Below are 24,954 nucleotides of genomic sequence, written 5' to 3'. Positions count from 1 at the left end.
GCCTACAATCTTCACAAATTGGGAATCAGAGAACCTAATTTTCTTCTCCAATCTATTCTGTTTTTTCCATGCTAAAGACCATTGAGCCATGATTATCGATGCATGCACCAACATGAGTGCGCGTCCGAGCCTCTTCAATATTAATTTCTTCTATTTTTTTAGCTAAAATATATGTTTAATCATTTAAATTTAATCCCTTAGATTTATAAAGTATATTTTTAATTTCTTAATTTTAAGATTGTTAGTTTATTAAAATAATTATATTATAGAATTACATGATTAAACTTGCTCTGTTTTTTAAAAGGAGTATTTTACAAAAACTAACATAAGTTTATTATAAATAATTAATTTAAGTAATTTTGTTAATATTAAATTATAAGCAAATTAATTATTTCGTTTTTATATTAAATATTATATTTTTCAAAAAAACTTCTTACATCATGAAGCTGAACCGCTGTCTCGGGGTCACCAAGCTTTCTGGTAAATTTCACATTTCTAGAGTTCCTAAATTGTACTACCCTTCTAATGTGCTGCCTCAGTATTTGAACCTTGCAGCGACTCTTACTGTGCTATTTTGTATTTCATATCTATTAGTCTAATCTTATTTACAAGGCACGCTTTATTTTATTTGTATAAAAAAAAATTAAACTATATTAACTTTTTATTAAAATATACTAATTTTTTAATTTTATCCATATTAAATATATAAATCTTTCAAAAAATTTAACTGTCTGCACTATATTAATAAATAAAAGATAAAATAGTATATTCATGCTAAAAGTTTTAAAAAGTAACTTATAAATAAGAGTAAGAAAAATTTTCTTTCTCTATCTTATAAATAGGATTATAGGAGTATTGTTTATATAGGATTATTAATATTAATTTTTGGTCAATAAGTAAGGCCTTTTTTTTTTTTTAATGTTTTCATCATTTAGGCAGCTACAATATTTTGAGCAAAATGAACACATGATCTTTAACAAATTTTTTTTTAAAAAGTAACAATCATAATATTGATGAGATCTGAGAAGAAGGAGAGGGGGGACGGTGTGGGAAGACATCTGGCTTATCACGTGGCAAAAGTCAACAAATCACTAAGCCTATCTGTTAATTTCTTTGACGGATGTTTGCAATTAGTTAACTTTGGATAAAAATGCACCATATTAAAAAGTTTGAGGATAAAATTACATCATAAATAAGTTTAGAGTGCTGGATGCATCTAAAAAAATAGATTGAGATGTTAGTTGCACTTTTACTCTATATCATTTTGAGGATTTAGATTAAGCCACTGGTGCACTCTGAAGAATGTGGTGGATCGAATTGTTTATTTATTTAATAAAATATCGGCCCTAAATTTTTGGGGGAATTTGATTTTTTTTTCCTTATGAAAAATTAACAGAACTTAAAAAAATTGTTTAATTCAGTGATACCTGCAGTTAAGTTTTTTCCCCCCTTATATTATATATATTGATATATTTTTAAAAAAATTATAGCATACGTAAGTTATATATAATACAGATTGTTAGTTTTTTTTCCCAACATAGTAAGGGTTAGTAAATGTTTGATAATTAATTTCTCTTACTATTTGTAGGATACAAATGTTTTTATAAAATTATACTCCTCTGATCCTAAATATAAGATTCATTTTGTAATGTAAATTACACTATAAAATGAGTCTTATATTTAGAACCGAAAGAGTATTATATTTACGTTTATATTTAATAACGTAAAAAGATGAATGTATTGTGTTGAGGGAAAGTTCACTAGAATTATTTAACCCCCCCCCCAAAATATCATATTTTCCATCGCAAAATTATAAATACTAAATCATAAATAATAAATTAAAAGACTAGCAAATTATCTAAAATATTACAAATATTCGAGCAAAAGTAAAAACCATTAATACAACCAAAGTCATGATTTTTCAAACAACAAAAGGTCAAACATGAGAAAACATGGAAAGGTCAAAACATTATTTTTTTTTAATAATATACATTATTAAATAAACACAAAAAATTGAAAGAAAAAGAAAACAATATGCATGTTGACAAAGGTTCAAATTAAAGCAGTGCGAGTTAGAAGGCTTTAATTGTTGGTGGGTTGGCTAAAAATCCAACCCTAACTTGTCATTTTTGGTAGGTTAAACCTATCTATTTTGCAAATGAAGCTTTTATGACTTATCAACTATTCGTAAATGAAACAGTCTAGCTAGTGCGTACAGTGTAACACAACAAGTAAAAGAAACCATATTGATATACAACATCCACAAGATTAGTAACAAAAAAGGGAAAAACATCAGTAACAACTGGTAAAACTCGTAGCTAATACTAAGGAAATTCCAACACTCCCAAACATCTGAAATTGAACCACATCAAGAGGCAACTTGGAAAAGGAAAGGAGATGAGAGAAGTTTACAAATATATTAGGTAATAATTAATTAAGGATTGATCAGCTCCGGTCTTTGTGGTGGCTTGGACTGATGTTGCTCAGATTGATAGCTTTGATTCATCCCCAGTGATTGATGCTGCATGGGAAGATCATCTTCATGAACGTGTGAGTTAGGTTCACAATGATATGGCTCTTGCAATTGCTGAAGACCTGAAGAAGATGACTGATTACTCACTGGAACATCATAATGAACCTGATGATGATGATGATGCAGTGAGGGAATTGAAGAAAGAATGTGGTTCAAACAATGAGGGCAGATGTTTTCTAAAGTGAGAGCATTGATTCCTCCTTTTCTTCTCTTAACTCTTGCGTCTCTCTTCCTTTGGAGAAGATAAAACTTTTGGGCATGGCTTGCCACCTGCATTACACTTCTTGTCCTCACTACGTTTTCAGATATCTTCTTCCATTTTCCCTTCCCATGTATCTCCACTCCCACCAGGAACAATCTGTTCAGATCAAAATCAAATATTATATCACCTCATCATTTCATGATCATACCTTTCTCTGTGTGTGTGTGTGTGTGTGTGGCAATTGATCTTGCATATATAGGTAAAAATGAATGCAACAATATAGGTACGTACATGTGTTCGTCCAAAGACCAAGAGCTGCGCTTCTTTCTTATGGGACCGCTACACTTGGGTGGCTGTTTGGCGGAGGAAGGCCAAGAGTAGTCCGGGTAATCTGGTGGCGGAACCCGACCCAAATCAATCTGCTCGACGTCGTCATGCCGTTGGTAAACCATTTCCTTTGTGGTGCCGGGGGCCACCTCCGTGGTCCTCTCCCACTGGATGGGGCGGCCCTCCGGAAAACACACCGGAGCACTCTCAAACAGCTTGTCCGCCTCCTTACTCCGGGACCCCATTGCCTTCTTGCCTCTTCCCTTCACCAATCTTCATAATTATGAATCAGTCATCTTCATCATATATACGCAACATCCGCTTATATACATATATACATATATATATATATCAGTATACTGTATCCGACAATCGCATACTTCATCGAGGTATAGACAAGTTCGACAAAGAACCTGTTGATTACGGTCTGCAAGAATCAATCTTGGAGACCCAAATCCAATATATATACATATTTGAGTATAGTGATTTGATACAGATGATTCTATAAACATGAAATTGCAGCGAGAATTAAGGAATGGGTCATCAAGAATCCGACGGCAAAATATCCGATTACGTACCCAGAAAGAGAGAGATAACGAAACGAAAGGTATAGCGAAGATGAAAGACTGAGGGCGAACGAGAATCAGTTAAGTCGTCTCCGTACGTAGCAGCTGTGGCGGAGAGTCGTCGTTCCGACGCGGCCGAGGCAAGAGGCAGTGAAGCTTAGGGTCAAAGATTTCCACTAACAGTCTCACTTGTATTTTGGTACGAGACGTTAAGTTGACTCGTGTATATACGCAGAGATAGTGCGAGAGGAATGATCACTTAACTTCAATTTTTTATTTGAAAAAAAAAAAAACTGCGTTCTTGAACATGCTCTTGTTTTGCACGACTAGAATTTTATTATAATTTTTGATCCCTAAGTTTGACTTCATTTTGTTTTTATACCTCAACTGAAAATCTCTCATGGTGAAGAGTATTATCTTATTATGGGAGCGCATTTCATGCCCATCTTCTTACCATTAGAAAGTCATGAAGTTTTTTTAGTTTTACTGGCATTTTGTTCAGTGGTTAATTACAACCAAAGCAGAAAAAGACCTTTCTTAAAAAAGGGCAAAATGAAAACATATTAACTCATAAAATTTTACAGAAGTTAGTAATTAACAACACATAATGTATTAATATAGAAGTCTTCCATACTCCAATTACAAAAACGGTGTAAAAATCCTTTTTTCAATCGTGGTAAAAAGGACCTTTTTTACTAATGATTTTATTAATTATACACATTCGATTTTAGTCCCCAGCAGCACGATTCAAGATTATAGTTGGCTCCAAGGTTAGAAAACGTTTTTTGCCACTATTTATTAAGGAACAAAAAATAGTAACCGCATATAAGCTTGTCCTTCTTGTTTTTAGTATGAGAAAAAAGCTTCTTCAAACATTAGAAATCAATCCGTAGATAGCCGACTATATACCCAACTTCATATACGATATAATTAATAAGACTTAGCTTTTTGTACATGCTTTATAATCACTATTGATAAAGCTCATCTATTAAGTTTCATTGATTATACCCTGTTCTCTCTGCTATTCTTTTTTTTTTTCACTTCCATTTTCATTGTCCAGATCAAATTTAGTTCACAGTTATATTTATAGATGTTGGTTATTACGGAAATAAAGATTTTTATGACTTAGTAATGATTCCTGATGAAGCAATCAAGTACAATGTTCCACAAAAAAAAAATTCCATTGCCTTGCCAAGAACACAAGTAAAGCAAACCAATGATTGGCAAGTGCAGCTCACAAAATTAGCAACAAAAAAGAAACAAATTAGTAACTACAATTGGCAAAACTCCTAGCTAGCTAATGCTAATGACGGATTCATCATCGAAAGAACATAATCAATCGGTAAGGTATCTTGATGAGATTGAGAACTCAAAGGAATTTGCGTTCCTAATTGATTCATCGGCAGTGGAAGATCATAATGATTTTGAATCTGATCCAGTGGCATTTGAGTTCCTAATTGATTCAGCGGCAATGAAATATCATAATGACTTTGAGTCTGATCCAGTGGCATTTGAGTTCCTAATTGATTCATCGGATGAACATCATGAACCATTGAGGTAGCTTGATCATGAGGTTGAAGAGTCAAAGGAATTTGGTTTTCTAGTTGATTCATCGGGAGCAATTGATGATTCAATGGAAGATCATAATGAATTCGAGTTTGATTCGGTGGACTTTGAGTTCCTAATTCATTCATCATGGGCAGGAAGTGATGATTCAATGGAAGATCATAATGAAGTTGAGTCTGATTCAGTGGACTTTGATGAGTTCCTAAGTGATCCAGCGGAGGAAAATGATGAATTGGTGAGATAGCTGGATCATGAGATTGAAGACTGGAAGGAATTTGAGCTCCTAATTGATGATTCAATGGAGGATCATAATGTATTTGAGTTTGGTTCAATGGAATTTGATTTCCTAATGACTGGTTCAGCGGAAGAACATTATGAAGGAGTGAGTTAGGTTGATCGTGAGGTTGATGATTCAGTGGAAGATGATAATGAACTGGTGAGTTATTAGATTGATACATCAAGTTAGGATTTGAAGGAATTTGTGGGTTATATTGATGATGATGATGATCTGGTGATGAGGTTATTGAAGAAATAATCCTTTCCAGATGGTTAGGGCTGATATCTGCTAAAGTGAAATCATGGATACTTGCTCTTCTTTTCTTGACTTGCGTGGCTCTTTCACTTTGGCGAATATAAAACTTTTGAGCATGGCTTGCCACTTGATTTGCACTTTTTGTCGTCACTACATTCTCAGATATCTTCTTCCATTTTCCCTTCCCATATATTTCCACTCCCACCAAGAATAATCTGTTTAAATCAAAGTTAAAATAAATCATATCAACTCATAAGCCAGACAAATCAAAATATCACGTACCGATTAAACTTTTTGTTTAATTTGAAAGACAAAATACTCCTCTAGTCATAAATATAAGACCTTTTTTATAATGTAATTTACACTATAAAAAGGGTCTTTTATTTAGGATTACACTATAAAAATGATCTTATATTTAGGACCGAGAGAGTACTAAACACTTGAGGTACAAACAGGATAAATAATATAATAAAACTGATGTTCTTATGACCTAGCAACATTGAAAACTAGGTGGTAAGTTGCGGGTTAAATGCTCTCATAAATAAATGAATAACATAATAAAAGTGTACGTACATGTGTTCATCCAAAGTCCAAGATGTGCCGTTCTTTGTTGTGCGACCGCTGGGCTTGGGTGGCTGATAGGTGGAGGAGGAAGGCCAAGAGTCCGGGTAATACGGTGCCAGAACCCCACCCGATTCAGTATCGCGGACGTCATGTAAAGGCAGCAGTTGATGAGGATACAGAGACATCGCGGACTGCGGAGAAAGAGAGATAATGATAACGATGGATATGAAAGACATATATACGCAGTATATAAGATATAGAGTACAAGAACCGATGAAGTCGTCTCCTTACCCAGCAAGTTGCGGCGGAGATCAGCGGTCGGAATTTCAACGCGACGGAAGCAAGAAGAAGCGGGGTTTATGGAGGTGGAGTTTCGACAGCGTCACTGGTGATTTGGTACCAAAATTTTGGCGCGAAACTCTTCAATTCTTTCTTGGTGATTCTCGGGAATAAGTGGATATATGTATATAAAGCCACATAGGAGAGAGAACAATGATAACTTTTTTTCAATTTTTTTTTTTTTAATTTCGAAGGGTTCCAAATCTAACAGAATCAAGAAACCGTGTGATATATTTAAGTTTTTATATAAAGCCACATAGGAGAGAGAATAATGATAACTTATTTTCTTCTCTTTTTTTTTTAATTCCCAAGGGTTCCAAATCTAACAGAATCAAGAAACCGTATGATAAATTAAAGTTTCTATTTAGATTTCCTTTTCAATATTTAATATATATATATCATTGGGTAAAGGTACAACTAACACCCCAATTTATTTTATTCTTAGAATTTTTAAAATGGTGTAATTTTATCCAAAGTTAACTGATTCCAAACGTCCGTTAATGTAATTGACAGATAGGCTTGGTGATTTGTTGACTTCTGCCACGTAATAAACCATATGTCTTCCCCTATTAGAAAAGCTAAACCACCCGCTCCATCCCCCCTCTCCTTCTCAGATCTCGCTAAATAAATCGTCCCTTATTGCATGTGGAAGTTCGAATGGCTGAATCGAACTCATCTTTGATTGCCCGCAAGTAGAAGAAGGGTGGTTGCAACGAGACAACTCGGTGTCAAGACGGAGTACGACGGTCGGAGGCGTTCCCGTTTTTGCAGTGCAAAGATGGAAGTTCCAGATAATAGTGTGAAGAAGAAAATGAAAATGCTTGTACTTGTTATTCTCACAGTCTGATTTCAAGTTCATGTGAAGTTGCAACTCAATAATTTTCTCGCGGTCTGATATCAAGGAAATTGAATGATGATGAACAAATTATTGCCGCATTTATTAATTTGCTTTTGATTTCTTTAGCCCAAAAACTCATAAATTACAAATCCATTCTCACCTCACAAACTGATAGATGAGGACAAACTCTACCTCCACACCAGTAAATTTTGTCTATTTGGTGAGCCAACAATCTTCGCAAATTGGGAATAACAGAACCTAATTTTCTCCTCCAATCTATTCTGTTTTTTCCATGCTAAAGACCATTTAGCCATGATACCCAGATTAAGAACTTTTTCTTTAACAAAATTTTTTTAAAAAAGTAACAATCATAATATTGACGAGATCTGAGAAGAAGGAGAGGGGGACGGTGGGGGTTGTTCAGCTTTTTTAACGAGGCAAGACATATGGTTTATCACGTGGCAAAAGTCAACAAATCACCAAACCTATCTGTTAATTTCTTTGACGGATGTTTGCAATCAGTTAACTTTGGATAAAACTGCACCATATTAAAAAGTTTAAGGATAAAATTGCACCATAAATAAGCTAAAAAAATCCGCGGACAACCAATGAGGACGGTCATAATAAGGTTTACAAGTCGTTTTCAGATATAATTAAGGGCAAAGAGGGAAGATTTCACGAGACTCTGCTTGGCAAACGGGTTGATTATTCTTTAGACTGAGGTGTTGATTGCACCTTTACCCTATATCATTGTAAGGATTTAGATTAAGCCACTGGTGCACGCTCTGAAGAATGTAGTGGATTGAGTTGTTTATTTATTTAATAAAATATCAGCCCTAAAGTTTTGGGGGAATGTGAATTTTTTTCCTTATGAAAAATTAACAGAGCTTAAAAAAATTGTTTAATTCAGTGATACCTGCAGTTAAGTTTTTTTTCCTTATATTATATATATTGTTATATTTTTAAAAAAAATTATAGCATACCTAAATTATATATAATACAGATTGTTAGTTTTTTTTCCCAACATAGTAAGAGTTAGCAAATGTTTGATAATTAATTTCTCTTACTATTTGTAGGATACAAATGTCTTTATAAATTATATTCCTCCGATCCTAAATATAAGACTCATTTTACAATATAAATTACACTACAAAATGAGTCTTATATTTAGAACTGAAGGACTATTATATTCACGTTTATATTTAATAACGTAAAAAGATGAATGTATTGTGTTGAGGGAAAGTTCACTAGAATTATTTAACTCCTCCCTCCCCAAATATCATATTTGCCATTGCAAAATTATAAATACTAAATTATAAGTAATCAATTAAAAGACTAGCAAATTATCTAAAATATTACAAATATTCAAGCAAAAGTGAAAACCATTAATACAACCAAAGTTATGATTTTTCAAACAACAAAAGGTCAAACATGAGAAAACATGGAAAGGTCAAAACATCTTTTTTTTTTTATAATATACATTATTAAATAAACAAAAAAATTGAAAGAAAAGGAAAACAATATGCATGTTGACAGAGGTTCAAATTAAAGCAGTGCAAGTTAGAAGGCTTTAATTGTTGGTGGGTTGGCTAAAAATCCAACCCTAACTTGTCATTTTTGGTAGGTTAAACCTATCTATTTTGCAAATGAAGCTTTTGTGACTTATCAATTATTCGTAAATGAAACAGTTTAGCTAGTACGTACAGTGTAACACAACAAGTAAAAGAAACCATATTGATATACAACATCCACAAGATTAGTAACAAAAAAGGGAAAAACATCAGTAACAACTGGTAAAACTCGTAGCTAATACTAAGGAAATTCCAACACTCCCAAACATCTGAAATTGAACCACATCAAGAGGCAACTTGGAAAAGGAAAGGAGATGAGAGAAGTTACAAATATATTAGGTAATAATTAATTAAGGATTGATCAGCTCCGGTCTTTGTGGTGGCTTGGACCGATGTTGCTCAGATTGATAGCTTTGATTCATTCCCAGTGATTGATGCTGCATGGGAAGATCATCTCCATGAACTTGTGAGTTAGGTTCACAATGATATGGCTCTTGCAATTGCTGAAGACCTGAAGAAGATGACTGATTACTCACTGGAACATCATAATGAACGTGATGATGATGATGATGCAGTGAGGGAATTGAAGAAAGAATGTGGTTCAAACAATGAGGGCAGATGTTTTCTAAAGTGAGAGCATTGATTCCTCCTTTTCTTCTCTAACTCTTGCGTCTCTCTTCCTTTGGAGAAGATAAAACTTTTGGGCATGGCTTGCCACCTGCATTACACTTCTTGTCCTCACTACGTTTTCAGATATCTTCTTCCATTTTCCCTTCCCATGTATCTCCACTCCCACCAGGAACAATCTGTTCAGATCAAAATCAAATATTATATAACCTCATCATTTCATGATCATACCTTTCTCTGTGTGTGTGTGTGTGTGTGTGTGTGTGTGGCAATTGATCTTGCATATATAGGTAAAAATGAATGCAACAATATTGGTACGTACATGTGTTCGTCCATAGACCAAGAGCTGCGCTTCTTTCTTATGGGACCGCTATACTTGGGTGGCTGTTTGGCGGAGGAGGGCCAAGAGCAGTCCGGGTAATCTGGTGGCGGCTCGACGTCGTCATGCCGTTGGTAAACCATTTCCTTTGTGGCGCCGGGGGCCACCTCCGTGGTCCTCTCCCACTGGATGGGGCAGCCCTCCGGAAAACACACCGGAGCACTCTCAAACAGCTTGTCCGCCTCCATACTCCGGGACTCCATTGCCTTCTTATACACATATATACGCAACACCCGCTTATACACATATATACATATATATATCAGTACACTGTATCCGACAATCGTACACTTCATCGATGTATAGACAAGTTCGACAAAGAACCTGTTGATTACGGTCTGCAAGAATCAATCTTGGAGAACCAAATCCAATATATATATATATTTGAGTATAGGGATTTGAAACAGATGATTCTATAAACATGAAATTACAGCAAGAATTAAGGAATGGGTCATCAAGAATCCAACGGAGATATATCCGATTACGTACCGAGAAAGAGAGAGATGACGAAACGAAAGGTATGGCAAAGATGAAAGACTGAGGACGAACAAGAATCGATTAAGTCGTCTCCGTACGTAGCAAGCTGCGGCGGAGAGTCGTCGTTCCGACGCGGCGGAGGCAAGAGGCAGTGAAGCTTAGGTTCAAAGATCTCCACTCGCAGTCTCACTTGTATTCTGGTACGAGACTTTAAGTTGACTCGTGCATATACGGAGAGATACAGCGAGACGAATGATCACTTAATTACAATTTTTTTTTTATTAAAAAAAACTGAGTTCTTGAATATACTCTTGTTTTGCACGACTAGAATTTTAGAATCCTGGTGGCACCAACTCAATAATAATCTGTCCATCCGCCAGCGGGCTTGCTATCTTTAACCCAAATTAAAGTGCAAAACAAACGTCTTTCACAATTTTTATATAACGCATAGTATATTAAAGTTTTTATATCATAATATTAATATAATTTTTTGATCCCCAAGTTTTGATTTCATTTTGTTTTTATAGCTCAACTGAAAATCTCTTACGGTGAAAAGTATTATCTTATTATGGGAGCACATTTCATGCCCATTTTATTACTATTAGAAAGTGGTGAAGTTTTTCTTGTTTTACTTACGCATTCTGTTCAGTGGTTAATTACAACCAAAGCAGAAAAAGACCTTTCTTAAAAAAGGGCGAAATGAAAACATATTAACTCATAAAATTTTACAGAAGTTAGTAATTAACAACACATAATGTATCAATATAGAAGTCTTCCATACTCCAATTACAAAAACGGTGTAAAAATCCTTTTTTCAATCTTGGTAAAAAGGACCTTTTGTACTAATGATTTTATTAGTTATACACATTCGATTTGAGTCCCCAGCAGCTCGATTCAAGGTCATAGTTGGCTCCAAGGTTAGAAAACGTTTGTTGCCGCTATTTATTAAGGAACAAAATATTTAAATAAAAAAAAGTTAACCGCATACAATCTTGTCCTTCTTGTTCTTAGTATGGGACAAAAGCTTCTTCAAACATTAGAAATCAATCCGTAGATAGCCGACTATATAGCCAACTTCATATACGATATAATCAAGACTTAGCTTTTTGTATATGCTTTATAATCACTATTGGCAGAGCTCATCTATTAAGTTTCATTGCTTATACCTTGTTCTCTCTACTATTCTTTTTTTTTTCCTTTTTCAATTTCCATTTTCATTGTCCAAATAAATTTAGTTCACAATTATATTTATAGATTTTGGTTATTAAGGACATAAATATTTTTATGACTTAGTAATGATTCCTGTAAAGCCATCTAGTACAATATTTCACCAAAAAAGAAAATGGATCGCCTCCCCAAGAACACTAGTAACGAAAACCAATAATTGACAAGTGCAGTTCACAAAATTAGTAACAAAAAAGAAACAAATTAATAACTACAATTGGCAAAACTCCTAGCTAGCTAATACTAATGAGGGATTCATCATGGGAAAAACATAATCAATCGGTAAGGTATCTTGATGAGATTGAGAACTCAAAGGAATTTGCATTCCTAATTGATGCATCGGCAGTGGAAGATCATAATGATTTTGAGTCTGATCCAGTGGCATTTGAGTTCCTAATTGATTCAGCGGCAATGAAATATCATAATGACTTTGAGTTTGATCCAGTGGCATTTGAGTCCCTAATTGATTCATCGGATGAACATCATGAACCATTGAGGTGGCTTGATCATGAGGTTGAAGAGTCAAAGGAATTTGACTTCCTAGTTGATTCATCGGGAGCAAGTGATGATTCAATGGAAGATCATAATGAATTCGAGTTTGATTCGGTGGACTTTGACTTCCTGATTCATTCATCATGGGCAGTAAGTGATGATTCAATGGAAGATCATAATGAAGTTGAGTCTGATTCAGTGGACTTTGATGAGTTCCTAAGTGATCCAACGGAGGAAAATGATGAATCGGTGAGATAGCTGGATCATGAGATTGAAGACTAGAAGGAATTTGAGCTCCTAATTGATGATTCAATGGAGGATCATAATGTATTTGAGTTTGGTTCAGTGGAATTTGATTTCCTAATGACTGGTTTAGCGGAAGAACATTATGAAGCAGTGAGTTAGGTTGATCATGAGGTTGATGATTCAGTGGAAGATGATAATGAACTGGTGAGTTATTAGATTGATGCATCAAGTTAGGATTTGAAGGAATTTGTGGGTCATATTGATGATGATGATGATGATCTGGTGATGAGGTTATTGAAGAAATAATCCTTTCCAGATGGTTAGGGCTGATGTCTGCTAAAGTGAAATCATGGATACTTGCTCTTCTTTTCTTGACTTGTGTGGCTCTTTCACTTTGGCGAATATAAAACTTTTGAGCATGGCTTGCCACTTGATTTGCACTTTTTGTCGTCACTACGTTCTCAGATATCTTCTTCCATTTTCCCTTCCCATGTATTTCCACTCCCACCAAGAATAATCTGTTCAAATCAAAGTTAAAACAAATCATATCATCCCATAAGTTAGACAAATCAAAACATCACGTACCAATTAAACTTTCTTTTTTAAACAATTTGAAAGAAAAAATACTCATCTGATCCTAAATATATGACCTTTTTTGTAATGTAATTTACACTACAAAAAAGGGTTTTATACACTTGAGGTACAAACAGGATAAATAATATAATAAAACTGATGTTCTTATGACCTAGCAACAGTGAAAAGTAGTAGGTGGTAAGTTGCGGGTTAAATGCTCTTATAAATAAATGAATAATGTAATAAAAGTGTACGTACATGTGTTCATCCAAAGTCCAAGATGTGCCGTTCTTTGTTGTGCGACCGCTGGGCTTGGGTGGCTGATAGGTGGAGGAGGAAGGCCAAGAGTCCGGGTAATACGGTGCCGGAACCCGACCCGACTCAATATCGGCGACGTCATGTAAAGGCAGCAGTTGATGAGGACACAGAGACATCGCGGACTGCGGAGAAAGAGAGATAATGATAACGATGGATATGAAAGACATATATACGCAGTATATAAGATATAGAGTACAAGAACCGATGAAGTCGTCTCCTTACCCAGCAAGTTGCGGCGGAGATCAGCGGTCGGAATTTCAACGCGACGGAAGCAAGAAGAAGCGGGGTTTATGGAGGTGGAGTTTCGACAGCGTCACTGGTGATTTGGTACCAAAATTTTGGCGCGAAACTCTTCAATTCTTTCTTGGTGATTCTCTGGAATAAGTGGATGTATGTAAATAAAGCCAGATAGGAGAGAGAATAATGATAACTTATTTTCATTTTTTTTTTAATTGCTACGGGCTCCAAATCTAACAGAATCAAGAAACCGTGTGATATATTTAAGTTTTTATATAAAGCCACATAGGAGAGAGACTAATGATGACTTATTTTCTTCTTGTTTTTTTTTTTTATTGCCAAGGGCTCCAAATCTAACAGAATCAAGAAACCGTATGATAAATTAAAGTTTCTATTTATATTTCATTTTCAATATTTAATATATATATCATTAGGTAAAGGTACAACCAACATCCTTATTTATTTTTTTAGATGCATTCAGCATCCTCAACTTATTTGTGATGCAATTTTACTCTTAAACTTTTTAAAATGGTGTAATTTTATCCATTAATGAAATTGACAGATAGGCCAAGTGATTTGTTGGTTTCTGTCACGTTTTTGGATAGATATCAAACCATGGTTTCAGAAATGCTTTTACAGTTTACGAAGTAAATATGTGGAGGAATTTACCTTATTTTACAAAAACGTGCTTTTGAAACCATGGTTTGAAAGTTGCTAAGCAGCTCCGTAATAAACCAAAGGGGGGATGGTGTGGGTTGTTCAGCTTTTTTAACGAGGGAAGACATCTGGTTTATCACGTGGCAAAAGTCAACAAATCACCAAACCTATCTGTCAATTTCTGTGACACATGTATGCAATCAGTTAACTTTAGATAAAACTGCACCATATTAAAAAGTTTAAGGGTAAAATTGCATCATAAATAAATTTAGGGTGCTCGATGCACCTAAAAAAATAGATTGAAGTGTTGGTTGTACCTTTACCCTATATCATTTTGAGGATTTCGATTAAGCCACTAGTGCATGGTCTGAAGAATATAGTGGATCAAGTTGTTATTTATTTAATAAAATATCGGCTTTCGAGGGAATTTGATTTTTTTTTTCTTATGAAAAATTAACAGAACTTTAAAAAAATTGTTTAATTCAGTGATACCTGTAGTTAAGTTTTTTTCGTTATATTATATATATTGATATATTTTTAAAAAAATTAGAGCATACCTAAATTATATATAATACAGATTGTTAGTTTTTTTTCCCAACATAGTAAGAGTTAGTAAATGTTTGATAATTAATTTCTCTTACTATTTGCAGGATACAAATGTTTTTATAAAATTATACTCCTCCAGTCCTAAATATAAAACCTATTTTATAGTATAAATTATACTACAAAATAAGTCTTATATTTGAAACTGGAGGAATATTATATTTACATTTATATTTAATAACGTAAAAAGATGAACGTATTGTGTTCAGGGAAAGTTCACCAGAATTATTTAACTCCCCCCCCCCAAGAATATCATATTTGCCATCGAAAAATTATAAATACTACATTATAAATAATCAATTAAAAGACTAGCAAATTATCTAAAATAATACAAATATTCGAGCAAAAGTACAAACCATTAACACAACCAAAGTCATGATTTTTCAAACAACAAAAGGTCAAACATGAGAAAACATGGAAAGGTCAAAACATTTTTTTTTATAATATATATTATTAAATAAACACAAAAAATTGAAAGAAAAGGAAAACAATATGCATGTTGACAAAGGTTCAAATTAAAGCGGTGCGAGTTAGAAGGCTTTAATTGTTGGTGGGTTGGCTAAAAATCCAACCCTAACTTGTCATTTTTGGTAGGTTAAACCTATCTATTTTGCAAATGAAGCTTTTATGACTTATCAACTATTCGTAAATGAAACAGTTTAGCTAGTGCGTACAGTGTAACACAACAAGTAAAAGAAACCATATTGATATACAACATCCACAAGATTAGTAACAAAAAAGGGAAAAACATCAGTAACAACTGGTAAAACTCGTAGCTAATACTAAGGAAATTCCAACACTCCCAAACATCTGAAATTGAACCACATCAAGAGGCAACTTGGAAAAGGAAAGGAGATGAGAGAAGTTTACAAATATATTAGGTAATAATTAATTAAGGATTGATCAGCTCCGGTCTTTGTGGTGGCTTGGACTGATGTTGCTCAGATTGATAGCTTTGATTCATTCCCAGTGATTGATGCTGCATGGGAAGATCATCTCCATGAACTTGTGAGTTAGGTTCACAATGATATGGCTCTTGCAATTGCTGAAGACCTGAAGAAGATGACTGATTACTCACTGGAACATCATAATGAACGTGATGATGATGATGATGCAGTGAGGGAATTGAAGAAAGAATGTGGTTCAAACAATGAGGGCAGATGTTTTCTAAAGTGAGAGCATTGATTCCTCCTTTTCTTCTCTTAACTCTTGCGTCTCTCTTACTTTGGAGAAGATAAAACTTTTGGGCATGGCTTGCCACCTGCATTACACTTCTTGTCCTCACTACGTTTTCAGATATCTTCTTCCATTTTCCCTTCCCATGTATCTCCACTCCCACCAGGAACAATCTGTTCAGATCAAATCAAATATTATATCACCTCATCATTTCATGATCATACCTTTATATCTCTGTGTGTGTGTGTGTGGCAATTGATCTTGCATATATAGGTAAAAATGAATGCAACAATGTAGGTACGTACATGTGTTCGTCCAAAGACCAAGAGCTGCGCTTCTTTCTTATGGGACCGCTATACTTGGGTTGCTGTTTGGCGGAGGAAGGCCAAGAGTAGTCCGGGTAATCTGGTGGCGGAACCCGACCCAAATCAATCTGCTCGACGTCGTCATGCCGTTGGTAAACCATTTCCTTTGTGGTGCCGGGGGCCACCTCCGTGGTCCTCTCCCACTGGATGGGGCGGCCCTCCGGAAAACACACCGGAGCACTCTCAAACAGCTTGTCCGCCTCCTTACTCCGGGACCCCATTGCCTTCTTGCCTCTTCCCTTCACCAATCTTCATAATTATGAATCAGTCATCTTCATCATATATACGCAACACCCGCTTATACACATACACACATATATATCAGCATACTGTATCCGACAATCGTATACTTCATCGATGTATAGACAAGTTCGACAAAGAACCTGTTGATTACGGTCTGCAAGAATCAATCTTGGAGACCCAAATCCAATATATATATATTTGAGTATAGCGATTTGACACAGATGATTCTATAAACATGAAATGACAGCAAGAATTAAGTAATGGGTCATCAAGAATCCGACGGAAAAATATCCGATTACGTAGCGAGAAAGAGAGAGATACCGAAACGAAACGTATAGCGAAGATGAAAGACTGAGGACGAACGAGAATCAGTTAAGTCGTCTCCGTACGTAACAAGCTGCCGCGGAGAGTCGTCGTTCCGACGCGGCGGAGGCAAGAGGCAGTGAAGCTTAGGGTCAAAGATTTCCACTAACAGTCTCACTTGTATTTTGGTACGAGACTTTATGTTGACTCGTGTATATACGCAGAGATAGAGCAAGAGGAATGATCACCTAACTTCAATTTTTTATTTGGGGGGGAAAAAAAAACTGAGTTCTTGAATATGCTCTTGTTTTGCACGACTAGAATTTTAGAATCCTGGTGGGACCAACTCAATAATAATCTGTCCATCTGCCAGCGGGTTTTCCATCTTTAACCCAATGTGCAAAACAAACGTCTTTCACAATTTTTATATAATGCGTAGTATATTAAAGTTTTTATATCATAATATTAATATAATTTTTTATCCCTAAGTTTGATTTCATTTTGTTTGTATACCTCAACTGAAAATCTCTTATGGTGAAAAGTATTATCTTATTATGGGAGCACGCTTCATGCCCATTTTATTACTATTAGAAAAGTGATGAAGTTTTTCTTGTTTTACTTAGCATTCTGTTCAGTGGTTAATTACAACCAAAGCAGAAAAAGAGCTTTCTTTAATAAAGGCAAAATGAAAACATATTAACTCACAAAATTTTACAGAAGTTAGTAATTAATGTATTAATATAGAAGTCTTCCATACTCCAATTACAAAAACGGTGTAAAAATCCTTTTTTCAACCGTGGGAAAAAGGACCTTTTGTGCTAATGATTTTATTAATTATACACATTCGATTTGAGTCCCCAGCAGCTCGATTCAAGATTATAGTTGGCTCCAAGGTTAGAAAACGTTTGTTGCCACTATTTATTAAGGAATAAAAAGTAGTAACCGCATATAATCTTGTCCTTCTTGTTTTTAGTATGAGACAAAAGCTTCGTCAAACATTAGAAATCAATCCTTAGATAGCCGACCATATAGCCAACTTCATGTGCGATATAATTAAGACTTAGCTTTTTGTATATGCTTTATAATCACTATTGATAAAGCTCATCTATTAAGTTTCATTGGTTATACCTTGTTCTCTCTACTTTTTTTTTTCATTTCCATTTTCATTGTCCGAATCAAATTTAGTGCACAATTATATTTATAGATTTTGGTTATTAAGGAGATAAAGATTTTTATGACTTGGTAATGATTCCTGATGAAGCAATCAAGTACAATGTTCCACACACAAAAAATTGCATCGCCTCGCTAAGAACACAAGTAAAGAAAACCAATCATTGACAAGTGCAGCTCACAAAACCAGTAACAAAAAAGAAACAAATTACAATTGGCAAAACTCCTAGCTAGCTAATGCTAATGAGGGATTCATCATGGGAAAGAACATAATCAATCGGTAAGGTATCTTGATGAGATTGAGAACTCAAAGGAATTTGCGTTCCTGATTGATTCATCGGCAGTGGAAGATCATAATGATTTTGAGTCTGATCCAGTGGCATTTGAGTTCCTAATTGATTCAGCTGCAATGAAATATCATAAGTATGATCCAATGGCATTTGAGTTCCTAATTGATTCAGCGGATGAATGTTATGAACCATTGAGGTAGCTTGATCATGCGGTTGAAGAGTCAAAGGAATTTGACTTCCTAGTTGATTCATCGGCAGCAAGTGATGATTCAATGGAAGATCATAATGAAGTTGAGTCTGATTCAGTGGACTTTGATGAGTTCCTAACTGATTTAGCGGAGGAAAATGATGAATCGGTGAGATATCTAGATCATGAGATTGAAGACTGGAAAGAATTTCAGTTCCTAATTGATGATTCAATGGAAGATCATAACGTATTTGAGTTTGGTTCAGTGGAATTTGAGTTCCTAATGATTGGTTCAGCTGAAGAACATTATGAAGTGGTGAGGTAGGTTGATCATGAGATTGATGATTCAGTGGAAGATGATAATGATGAACTGTTGAGTTATTAGATTGATGCATCAAATTAGGATTTGAAGGAATTTGTGGGTTATATTGATGATGATCCAATGATGAGGTTATTGAAGTAATAATCCCTTTGAGATCTTTAGGTTTGATGTCTGCTAAAGTGAAATCATGGATACTTCCTCTTCTCTTCACTTGTGTCTCTCTTTCACTTTGGCGAATATAAAACTTTTGAGCATGGCTTGCCACTTGATTTGCATTTTTTGTCATCACTACATTCTCAGATATCTTCTTCCATCTTCCCTTCCCATATATCTCCACTCCCACCAAGAATAACCTGTTCAAATCAACATCAAAATAAATCATATCAGTTCATAAGACAGACAAATCAAAATATTACCATCGTTCCTAAATATAAGAACTAATTGACCAATTTGAGTAAATTAAGAAAACAAGTTAAGTTAGTTATTTGTAATAAATAGGTGTTATCTTTTCTAAAATATCATTGCTAATCAATTTATTGGTTAGAATTATCATTATTAAAAAGACTATTTTGAAAACAAATGAATAAATATAGGAGACAAAATAAATTGAATTCTTATATTAAGGATTAAAATAAAAAAAAAGATTTTATATTAAGAATCGGAAGTAATACCACCGGTTAAACCTTTTTTTTAATTTAAAAGTGCAGATACTGACCACTTAAGGTAAAAACAGGATAAAATAATACTCCATCCGTTCCTTATTATAAGAGACAAATAACCGAATTACGTTGATAAAAAAACAGTTAAAATTAGTTAAGAACAATCAATATGTAAAAAGTATAATTTTTTTTCAAAAATATCCTCATTAATAAGAAGAGAGAACATGAGGGAGGGAGAACATGAGAGAGAACAATAGTAAATTATTAAAAGAAAGAGAAATGGGAAGGAGAGAGTGTGTGAGTTGGAGACAATAAATATAGGTAAATAGAAAATCAACACAAAAAAGTAGAGACAATTTTTAAGTGTCTTTTATATATAAAAACATGCCACAAGCATCAAATGTCTCTTATAATAAAAAACGGAGGGAGTACAATAAAACTAATGTTCTTATGACCTAGCAACATTGAAAACCAGGTGGTAAGTTGCGGCTTGAATCCTCTTTGTAACTTCATCCGACTTCCTGATCATTTAATGCTCTCACGAATAAATGAATAATGTAATAAAGTGTACGTACATGTGTTCATTCAAAGTCCAAGACGTGCTCTTCTTTTTCGTACGACCGCTAGGCCTGGGCGGCTGATTGGCGGAGGAGGAGGGCCAAGAGTCCGGATAATACGTTGCCGGAACCCGACCCGATTCAATATCGGCGACATCGTGCGGAGGCAGCAGTTGATGAGGATACAGAGACATCGCGGACTGCGGAGAAAGAGAGATAATGTTAGCGATGGATATGAAAGATATATATATTTTATTTTTATATATAGAGAGAGAGTACAAGAACCGATTAAGTCGTCTCCGTACACAGCAAGTTGCGGTGGAGATCGGTGGTCGGAGTTCCAACGCGGCAGGGGCAAGAAGAAGCGGGGTTAAGGATGTGGAGTTTCGACAGTGTCACCGGTGATTTGGTACCAAAATTTTGGCGCGAAACTCTTCAATTTGTTCTTCGTGATTCTTGGGAATGACTGGATATGTGTATATGAAGCCAAATAGGAGAGAGAATAACGATAACTTATTTTCAATTTTTTTAAATTGCCCGCGTTCCAAATCTAACAGAATCTAGAAACCGTATGATATATTAAAGCTTCTATATTACGCATATAGATTTCATTTTCAATTTTTTTTTGCCTGAAAAATTTCAATATTTATATATATATGTATATTATATAATTTTGAAAATTTAGATTAAGCCAGTGGTGCTTGAAGAATGTTGGGGATCGAGGTGTTTATTTGCCAAAATATCGGCCCTAATTTTTTAGGGGAATTTGAATTTTTTTTTCCTTATGAAAAATTAACATAACTTAAAAAATGGTATAATTCAGTGATACCTGCAGGCTACAGTTAAGTTTTTTTTCCTTTTATTTTATATATTGATATATTTTTTTTAAAAAAAATTGTAGCATACCTAAATTATATATAATACAGATTGTTAGTTTTTCCCCCCTACATAATAAGAGTTAGTAAATGTTTGATAATTAATTTCTCTGACTATTTGTAGGATACAAATGTTTTTATAAAATTATATTATATTTACATTTATATTTAATAACGTAAAAAGATGAATGCATTGTGTTGAAGGAAAGTCAACCGGAATTATTTAATTTTTCCTCCTAATATCGTATTTGCCATTGAAAACTCACAGCAAAGAAAACGTATAATATATTAAAATTTTGGACTAATATAATTCTTAGTTTTTTTTAAGTTTTCCTTCATTTTGATTTCAAACTATAATTTTGATTATTCAAAGGGCAAAATAATCTAGGTTTTTATTAAATTATAAGAATCAATATTTTAAATGAAAAAAAATTTAAGAACCAAAATTAATGAGAGCAAATTTGAGAAAACAAAAGTTCATCAATCCTAAAATTTTTATTATGTATATGGATTTGATTTTCAATATTTAATATATGTATATATAATTTTGAGTAAAATTATTTAAATGTGTGTCTACTTTACATTAGGCCCCTGGAAATGGGTTGATTAAAAAAACAACAAACAAAACGGTGCTTAGCAACTAAAATAACGGCCCTAAAGTTTGGGGTCTTTGAATTTTTTTTAATAAAAATGTACAGAAGTTTAAAAAAAAAGTTAACGTAAAGATGGGCTCTGATTTTATAATATACACACTGATATATTTTTTTTAAAAAATTATAGTATACACTAAATTATTACCTCCGGTCCTAATTATAAGACTCAATTGACTAATTTGAAAGATTAAGGAAGAAGTTAAGTTAGTTATTTATACTAAATAGATTTGTCTTTTCAAAATATCCTTAATCAACTTATTGGCTAAACTCAACTATATTAGCTATCCTAATTGTAGTAATACGGAATAAAGGGCCAGTTAATTTAATTTCTCTTATTACTATTTGTAGGGATACAAATGTTTGATAATTTTTTTGCATAAAAATTATATATATTTACATCTATATTTAATACCGTAAAAAGATAAATGTCTTGTGGTGAAGGAAGGCATTTTATAGAGATTTATTAAAATCAACTTTGCCAGGGAAGGTCAACTGAATTATTTACTCTTTTGGCCCCCGAATTAACATCATATTTGCCATCCAAGGCTCGTAGCAAAAACTGAAAATTGACAATTGAAAAAGAAAAAAGAACAATTCAGAACAAGTAAAGTTTCGTGGGCGTCGTCCTTTCAGTTATCTTCTTTATCCTTGCCTCTGCACTTTTCTTCCTCATCTTCTTCTGAATCAAACTTGTTTTTCTCCATCCATTCTTCCCTTTCTGCACTGTTGCTTCTTTCTTCTTCGTTCGTTCCTTGTTCACCTCTGCAATTCAGATTTTTTCATTTTTTATCACACCGATCATATGCTTTTTTGAATCAACAATCTAAAAAAATGTACTATCGTCGAGAGAAGCAACACACCAAGATCAGTCAGTATGACAAAGACAAATCGAAATCAGTCATTGATAATTTCTTGACAATTCATAAGGAAAATCCACAAAATCAAGAAAACTGAAAAGAAGAAAAACAGGGGGGAAAAGGAACGAAATGCAATTGAAGTGAATTGAGAAATTTCGTACGTACCTGTATTCGTTCATTTTCCAGTCATCAGGATCGTCTGCGTCCGACGGAATCGGCACCCGGTCTTCTTCGATCGCCGCCAGGTCGTCTAATAGCTCTTGATATCGTTGCAGAACCATTTCCTTGGTGGCGCCAGGGATTTCATCGGCGATCCTCTCCCAACGATCGGGACGCTCCTCTGGATACTTCAAGAGAGCGTTCTCAAAAAGCTTGTGCGTCTCGCGATTCCACTGCTCCATCGCTTTTCAATGGACCTTCGGAATCCTGCCGGCCGGTCGGTGGTTGTCCTTGCCACCGCAGCTGCAACGGCCAACAAGAATTTAGTGAGACATCCGATTACGGATCAAGAATCTTACTGAGACATCCGGTTACGGAGAAAGAAAGAGGAAAACACCAAGGAATGAAGGCATACCGCGGAAAGATCGAGGAGAATTTTGGTGGGAAATTTTTCTTTCGGCCAACGGTGAGAAAATTTAAAACTTTACCATTCGCGATTCATGAATATATACACACACGCATGGGTGGCTTGGAGCAATAAGAAGTTGGGAAATTTAGTGAAATGTGCTCACTTGAAAAATTTTTGGAAAATCATTGCAAGGAGTAGAAAAAAATTAATATAATTACTAAAATGGTCTCTTAACAAGGGAGCAATATGTAGTAATAATAAGTTTGCTGCAATAAATAATAAAAGATTCACACTCCATACTGCTTATTTTTTGTGAGTTTTTTTAATGATTCACATCCTTTCATTGAAATTTTGCAGTTGATTTTTTAAGTGGATTGTACATCTGAAGGTAATTAAATAAAATCAAGTCTTCAATATTTTTTGACACCATAATTTTTGCAAGAAAGAAATTTTAATGTTAATCTAATCTTCTAAGTTTTGTACTATAACCTGTGTCCTTCTCATTGTTGGCCACTCTCAATGGACCCTAAATTTCAAATGCTTTTAAGTTGTCATTGAAAAATTCCTGAACTTATTTGCTAACGCCAACCCAAATCACGTTCACAAGATTTTTTATTTTTTTTGGGGGGGGGGGTGGGGGCGGCGAGCAAAGTGTACAAGGTCAGTTATTTTTTTTTTTAATTGAATTCTGTAATTGTAACATCAATGATGCTTTAAAAACGACAATATAAAATTTGAATTGTTATTATTATTATTAAGAATTATATATTTTCATATTTTAGTCAAAAAAAATAAGTAATAGAAGTATACAATTTGTTTATTTGCCTTTTACTTTTAATTACAGAATGAAAATTCATGAATTTCGCCCTTATCATCTATGATATTATTTCCTTGTTTTTTTAGTGTTAAAATGCATCTACCATCCCAAAGTATTTTTTAGATGCATTCAACATGATAAAATAACTTTTTCAAATGTATCTAACATTTTGAAGTATTTTTTTGTACATCCAGTACTCTAAAGTATTTTTTTAGATATATCTAGCATCATAAAATATTTTTTCTGTGCATCCATCACTAAAGCATATAAAAAATACTTCAAGATACTGGAATCACCTAAAAAATATTTCAGAGTACTGGACGACCACAAAATATTTTACGGTACTGGATGCATTCAAGAAAATATTTCAAGGTGCAAAATGTACCTTAACTTTTTTTTTATACAAGATATTATTAGTTTTGTTTTCCGCTATGCATAGGGATCCTCCTCCTGTTTGAGGCAATTTTATTCAAAATATTGCTTGGCACTGAATATGAACACTTTTCACAGTAAAATTTGAATTTTAGTTTGTTATTTTACGAAAGATTAATGCCTTCCGCTAAATTCAACTCTGTTAGTACAGGAAATTATTAGTTGGCATTGTAAAAGATTGTGAAACGATGGCCCAAAAAAAACTCAAAAACGAAAACGGGAAGAAAATTAAAGTACAGGACCCAAGGTGGCTTTCTGGGCCAACATAGGCATTGCCATCTTTGATCCGCCCCCTCCAATGACTGTTGTCACTTATAACAATCATGGATTTGTAAATAAGTGCATCTTACTGTACAGGACCCAGAAAAGACGCTCGCTGAATTGAAATTTACACTTGATTAGGATATAGCGCATTTAAATTTAATTCAAGCAAACGAAGGTCAATTAGCATATGAAATTTGATGACGTTGAGAACTTGCCCCTGCTCAGTACTCCCTAAATCTAATTTTCGGTCCAGGCCAACGTGGCATCGCGTGCTTTTCTCCGCGTTTCTTGACATTTGATATCTTTTCGTCGTGCAGCCGTCTTTTGGTTTTGGATAAGATCCAA

The 24,954-nt window shown here is 34.2% G+C and overlaps 3 protein-coding genes across 3 annotated transcripts; all 3 read right to left on the bottom strand.

Moving 5' to 3' along the window:
- Positions 1–2,434: 2,434 nt before the first annotated feature.
- Positions 2,435–3,307, bottom strand: LOC114760098 (transcription factor DIVARICATA-like). Its single transcript, XM_028949351.1, has 2 exons — positions 3,027–3,307; positions 2,435–2,891 (listed from the first exon to the last, which is right to left on the bottom strand). Exons 1-2 carry the CDS (start codon positions 3,305–3,307, stop codon positions 2,435–2,437), a joined length of 738 nt encoding a protein of 245 aa, XP_028805184.1.
- Positions 3,308–15,763: 12,456 nt separating this feature from the next.
- On the bottom strand, positions 15,764–16,633 carry LOC114760097 (transcription factor DIVARICATA-like). Its single transcript, XM_028949350.1, has 2 exons — positions 16,353–16,633; positions 15,764–16,220 (listed from the first exon to the last, which is right to left on the bottom strand). Exons 1-2 carry the CDS (start codon positions 16,631–16,633, stop codon positions 15,764–15,766), a joined length of 738 nt encoding a protein of 245 aa, XP_028805183.1.
- A 5,667-nt stretch (positions 16,634–22,300) lies between these two features.
- LOC114760111 (protein RADIALIS-like 3) lies at positions 22,301–22,929 on the bottom strand. The gene is made up of 2 exons (XM_028949368.1): positions 22,694–22,929; positions 22,301–22,433 (listed from the first exon to the last, which is right to left on the bottom strand). The coding sequence occupies exons 1-2, from the start codon at positions 22,927–22,929 to the stop codon at positions 22,301–22,303; spliced, it is 369 nt and encodes a 122-aa protein (XP_028805201.1).
- Between the last annotated feature and the right edge of the window lie 2,025 nt (positions 22,930–24,954).

The sequence above is a fragment of the Neltuma alba genome, unplaced genomic scaffold (assembly GCF_004799145.2).
Source record: "Neltuma alba isolate B1F8T4 unplaced genomic scaffold, ASM479914v2 tig00010931_pilon, whole genome shotgun sequence".
NCBI lineage: Eukaryota > Viridiplantae > Streptophyta > Magnoliopsida > Fabales > Fabaceae > Neltuma > Neltuma alba.
This window is presented reverse-complemented; position numbering and strand designations above follow the sequence as displayed.